At 41.1% G+C, this 6,683-nt stretch overlaps 1 protein-coding gene across 2 annotated transcripts in view; it reads right to left on the reverse strand.

Moving 5' to 3' along the window:
• map4k2 (mitogen-activated protein kinase kinase kinase kinase 2) overlaps positions 1-1,317 on the reverse strand; it is a 45,067-nt gene extending 43,750 nt beyond the window's left edge. Inside the window, exon 1 of one of the 2 annotated variants that reach the window (XM_062964814.1) lies at positions 950-1,170. In XM_062964814.1, coding sequence (XP_062820884.1) covers positions 950-1,045 — 96 coding nt within the window. In that variant the 5' untranslated portion in view covers positions 1,046-1,170. Of the gene's footprint in view, positions 1-949 lie in introns of both variants that reach the window. The other variant, XM_062964815.1, reaches the window with a different exon arrangement.
• Positions 1,318-6,683: the final 5,366 nt, after the last annotated feature.

A 6,683-nucleotide genomic window follows, 5' to 3' on the forward strand; every position in this document is an offset into this window, starting at 1 on the left:
TCTAGGATTCAATAATAATAATAATAATAATAATCTTGGATAATAATAATGAGTCTCTTTTCTCTGGAAGCTTTTAAGCAGAGGCTATATGGCCATCAGTCGAGAGGGCTTTGATGGTGTCTTCCTTCCTGGAAGACTGGGGTTGGATTGGATAGTCCTTGAGGGTCTCTTCCAACTCTAGGATTCAATAATAATAATAATAATAATAATAATAATAATAATAATCTTGGATAATAATAATGAGTCTCTTTTCTCTGGAAGCTTTTCTCTGGATTGGATAGTCCTTGAGGGTCTCTTCCAACGCTAGGATTCAATACTACTACTACTACTACTACTACTAATAATAATAATAATAACAACAAATAATAAAAATAACAACAATAACCTTGGATAATAATAACAACAACAACCACCACCACCTTGGATGATAATAATAATGTGATTTTGTGATACGAAATCCCGCATGTCTATCTTGTTTGCTGTGTCATAATAAAATAATAATAATAATACTCCATATCTCACAACCTCTGAGGATGCCTGCCATAGATGTGGGCGAAACGTCAGGAGAGAATGCTTCTAGAACATGGCCAGACAGCTCGGGAAACACACAACAACAACCCAGCTTTGGTTGTGTTGCTTTGCATGGCAAGAGGAGGTTGGATAAGACAACCCAACTCTAGTGCCATGAAGGGGACTGGATGGCCACAAATAGGAAGCGCTTGGATTGCGCCTCCTTACAAACCGGCTCGGGGTTGGACTGGGTGGCCTTTAGGGTCCCATTGAATAATGGGGTCTTATTCTCCTGACTCTCCTCTTTCCAATGAGACTACTCCGGGGTCGCTGTGCCCCTCCCCGCCCTCTCCAGCCCCCTCCGAAGTGGGTCCCCCCAGACGTCTCCAAACCGTGCGCCCTAGGGCGCATTGCCGGCCGCTGGCCCCCTTGCGCGCACCTTATAGACGTCCCCATAGGTGCCCGAGCCGATCCTTTGGAGCAGTTCGTAGCGGAGTCGGGGGTCCTGGAGGGAGACGTCTCGGAGGGCGCTCATGGTCCCCCCTCCCGGAGCCAGGCCCGGCCAACGCCGGGGAAAGGGCCGCCTCTCTGGGCCGCCTCTCTGGGAGGGAGCCGAGCCAAGCAGGCAGGAAGGAAGCCGAGGGGGAGGGCCCAGCGCCGCCCGCTCCTGCCCACCAACCCCCCCCCCCCAGCCTCCCAAGCCTCTCTGGCCTCCCAAGCGGCTCCTGAGCATGTGCAGAGCTCCCTCCTGGGCTGCCAAACACAAGCCGCAGCTCCAAGTTCGTTCCTTGCGCCTTTTGGCACCGCGCCTCCAGAGATACATTCTCCCAAACAGAGCGATACAGTAGCAGTAAGCTCTCATTGTGATCCCAATATTAGTAGGTGGCGGATACATGCAATTTCCGGTTGCTTAAGAGTTCCTATTACAAAGAGGCCTAATTACAAGTTGGATTTGTCCAGCTAAAATAAAACCTGGGACTCGGGAGTTGCCAAACTTTCTCAAAGCCGAAGTTTCTCATGGAGCCCCAATAAATGTTTACCAATTATATTTAGAATTACAGAATTCTAATAATAATAATGGGCACACTGGGTGCCGTGCCAAAAGATCTCAGCCGGCATTTGGAAACAATAGACATTGACAAAATTACGATCTGCCAACTGCAAAAGGCCACCCGACTGGGATCGGCGCGCATCATCCGAAAATACATCACATATATGATTATATATTAATATATAATATATTATTGTATTATATATTAACCTTAACGGCACTCCATGCAGTCATGCTGGCCACATGACCCTGGAGGAGTCTACGGACAACGCCGGCTCTTCGGCTTAGAAATGGAGATGAGCACCAACCCCCAGAGTCAGACACAACTGGACTTAACATCGGGGGAAAACCTTTACCTTTTTATATTATTATTATTATTTGAAACACAACAAGATGAGTCCACAGCAGACACTCTGCTGGCTATTGTACTGAATCACATGCCGGACAATTCTCTAGTGTCTAGGACTATTATTATTATTATTATTAATAATAATAATAATAATCCAAAAATACGTCACACAGTCCTAGACACTTGGGAAGTTTTCGACTTGTGACTGTGATACGAAATCCAGCATATCTAACTTGTTTGCTGTATCATAATAATAATAATAATAATAATAATAATAATAATAATAATAATAATAATAGATAATAATAATCATTGATGTTGCCATCCGAGGTGACAGTTGCATTGACGAGAAACAACAGGAAAAACTCAGCTGCTATCAGGACCTCAAGATGGAACTGCAGGTGGTCCCAGTGGTGATGGGCACACTGGGTGCCATGCCAAGAGATCTCAACCGGCATTTGGAAGCAATAGACATTGACAAAATCACGATCTGCCAACTGCAAAAGGCCACCCAACTGGGATCTGCGCGCATCATCCGAAAATACATCACACAGTCCTAGACACTTGGGAAGTGTTCGACTTGCGATTTTGTGATACGAAATCCAGCATGTCTATCTTGTTTGCTGTGTCATAATAAAATAATAATAATAATTGACAATACAGTAGAGTCTCACTTATCCAACATAAACGGGCCAGCAGAAACTTGGATAAGCGAATGTCTTGGATAATAAGGAGGGATTAAGGAAAAGCCTATTAAACATCAAATTAGGTTATGATTTTACAAATGAAGCACCAAAACATCATGTTATACAACAAATTGGACAGAAAAAGTAGTTCAATGCGCAGCAATACTATGTAGTCATTACTGTATTTACTAATTTAGCACCAAAATATCACGATATATTGAAAACACTGACTACAAAAATGGCTTGGATTATCCAGAGGCTTGGATAAGTGAGACTCTACTGTATTAGTAGGTGGCGGATACATGCAATTTCCGGTTGCTTAAGAGTTCCTATTACAAAGAGGCCTAATTACAAGTTGACTTTTATTTGTCCAGCTAAAATAAAACCTGGGACTCAGGGGTTCTCAAACTTTCTCAAAGCCGAAGTTTCTCATGGAGCCCCAATAAATGTTTACCTATTGTATTTAGAATCACAGAATCCTAATAATAATAATGATAATAATAATAATTATTATTTTATTATGACACAGCAAACAAGACAGATATGCTGGATTCCGTATCACAAAATCACAAGTTGAACACTTCCCGAGTGTCTAGGACTGTGTGATGTATTATTATTATTATTATTATTATTATTATTATTATTATTATTATTATTATTATAAGTATGACACAGCAAAAAAGATAGACAAGCTGGATTTCGTTTCACAAAATCACAAGTCGAACACTTCCCAAGTGTCTAGGACTGTTTGATATTATTATTATTATTATTATTATTATTATTATTATTATTATTATTATTATTATTTTATTATGACACAGCAAACAAGATAGATATGCGGGATTTCATATCACAAAATCACAAGTCGAACACTTCCCAAGTGTCTGGGACTGTGTGATGTATTTTCGGATGATGCAGATCCCAGTCGGGTGGCCTTTTGCAGTTGGCAGATTGTAATTTTGTCAATGTCTATTGTTTCCAAATGCCGGCTGAGATCTTTTGGCACGGCACCCAATGTGCCGATCACCACCGGGACCACCTGCACTGGTTTCTGCCAGAGTCTTTGAAGTTCAATCTTGAGGTCCTGATAGCGGCTGAGTTTTTGTTGTGCCGTGCCAAAAGATCTCAGCCGGCATTTGGAAACAATAGACATTGACAAAATCACGATCTGCCAACTGCAAAAGGCCACCCTACTGGGATCTGCGCGCATCATCCGAAAATACATCACACAATCCTAAACACTTGGGAAGTGTTCGACTTGTGGTTTTGTGATACGAAATCCAGCATATAGATCTCAATGGCTGTGTCATACCATGTCATTATGTCAATAATAATAATAATAAATTATAAAAAGTAAAGGTAAAGGCTTCCCCTGACATTAAGTCCAGTCGTGACCAACTCTGTGGGTTGGTGCTCATCTCCATTTCTAAGCCGAAGAGCCGGCGTTGTCCATAGACACCTCCAAGGTCATGTGGCCACCGGCATGACTGCATGGACACAGTTACCTTCTCACCGGAGCTGTACCTATTGATCTACTCACATTTGCATGTTTTCGAACTGCTAGGTTGGCAGGAGCTGGGGCTAACAGCGGGTGCTCATTCTGCTCCCGGCATTTGAACCTGGGTCCTTTTGGTCCGCAAGTTCAGCAGCTCAGCGCTTTAACACACTTAGCTACCAGGGCTCCTTATAATATATTATTATATCATATCAAAATGCGAAATCCAGCATATATATCTCGTTTGCTGTGTCATACTGTGTCTTTGTATAATAATAATAATAATAATAATAATAATAACAACAACAATAGACATTGACAAAATTACGATCTGCCAACTGCAAAAGGCCACCCGACTGGGATGTGCACGCATCATCTGAAAATACATCACACAGTCCTAGACACTTGGGAAGTTTTCGACTTGTGATTTTGTGATACGAAATCCAGCATATCTATCTTGTTTGCTGTGTCATACAATAATAATAATAAGGTAAATGTTTTTCTTTGACATTAAGTCCAGTCGTGACCGACTCTGGGGGTTGGTGCTCATCTCCATTTCTAAGCCGAAGAGCCGGCGTTGACCGTAGACACCTCCAAGGTCATGTGGCCAGCATGATTGCATGGAGCGCCGTTATAATAATGTAATTATAATATTATATTAATATTGCAAAATCCTGCATATATATCTCATTTACTGTGTCATACTGTGTCTTTGCATAATAATAATAATAATAATAATAATAATAATAATAATATAGTAAAAGGTAAAGGTTTTCCCCTCACATTAAGTCCAGTTGTGTCTGACTCTGTGGGTTGGTGCTCATCTTCATTTCTAAGCTGAAGAGCCGGCTTAACAGTTTGAAAACATGCAAATGTGAGTAGATTAATAGATACTGCTCCGGCGGGAAGGTAACAGCGCTCCATGCAGTCATGCCGGCTATATGACTTTGGAGGTGTCTACGGACAACGCCGGCTCTTCGGTTTAGAAATGGAGATGAGCACCAACCCCCAGAGTGTGAGTAGATCAATAGGTACTGCTCCGGCGGGAAGATAACAGGGCTCCATGCAGTCATGCCAGTGGCCACATGACCTTGGAGGCGTCTACGGACAACGCCGGCTCTTGGGCTTAGAAATGGAGATGCGCACCAACCCCCAGAGTGTGAGTAGATCAATAGGTACTGCTCTGGCGGGAAGGTAACAGGACTCCATGCAGTCATGCCAGTGGCCACATGACCTTGGAGGTGTCTAAGGACAACGCCGGCTCTTCGGCTTAGAAATGGAGATGAGAACCAGCCCACAACTGGACTTAACGTCAGGGAAAACCTTTACCGTACAGCTTGAAAAGCTCCAAAACAACACAGAAAAAAAGAGGTGCCTTTGAATTCTCCAAGGCTGGAGCAAACAGACCTGGCGCGTCTTTTGTTCTTCTTCTGACGCTGATCCGGAGCGATGGAGCATGTCGCAGGCGTCGGCTCTGGAAAACAACATGAAACGGGGCTGTCGGCTCCGATCAGAAGCATCCCGGCAGAAGGACAAAAAAAACCCTCAGGGTGTACGTATCCACCCAGGAAGGAAAAAGAAAAACACTCACAAAACTCATCAAGGGATCCATACTTCGCACTTTAACAACACAACTGTTCAATGCTAAGGCTTCCCACCAAATGGAACTGAACAAGCCAGGACTGCCATCTGTTGAGGAGTTACGAAGGCGGAGGCATTACTTTTCACTCAACCCTCGTATATACTTTTTGGGCCGGAACCATGAAGTACGTAGTTTTTCCCTTTCATATCTGCAGACGCAGCCGTTTCCATTTAGAAGAATATGGTGAAAGGACCAAGGAAGCTGAACACAATGAACTTTTGGAAGTTGGTGTTGCAAGTTGATAAAACCCTACCGTAATAATAATAATAATAATAATAATAATAATAATAATAATAATAATAATACATCACACAGTCCTAGACATTTGGGAAGTGTTCGACTAAGGAAGCTGAACACAATGAACTTTTGGAAGTTGGTGTTGCAAGTTGATGAAACCCTACCATAATAAAATAATAATAATAATAATAATAATAATAATAATAATAATAATAATACATCACACAGTCCTAGACACTTGGGAAGTGTTCGGCTTGTGATTTTGTGATACGAAATAAAGCATATCTATCTTGTTTGCTGTGTCATATTAAAAATATAATAATAATAATAATAATAATAATAATAATAATAATAATAATAATACATCACACAGTCCTAGACACTTGGGAAGTGTTCGGCTTGTGATTTTGTGATACGAAATAAAGCATATCTATCTTGTTTGCTGTGTCATATTAAAAATATAATAATAATAATAATAATAATAATAATAATAATAATAATAATAATAATAATAATAAATCACACAGTCCTAGACACTTGGGAAGTGTTCGGCTTGTGATTTTGTGAAACGAAATCCAGCATGTCTATCTTGTTTGCTGTGTCATATTAACATAATAATAATAATAATAAAACAACAATAATAATAATGATAATATCACACAGTCCTAGACACTTGGGAAGTGTTCGACTTGTGATTTTGTGTCATATAATAA

This window comes from Anolis carolinensis, unplaced genomic scaffold (genome assembly GCF_035594765.1).
Source record: "Anolis carolinensis isolate JA03-04 unplaced genomic scaffold, rAnoCar3.1.pri scaffold_14, whole genome shotgun sequence".
NCBI classification, from domain to species: Eukaryota; Metazoa; Chordata; class Lepidosauria; order Squamata; family Dactyloidae; genus Anolis; species Anolis carolinensis.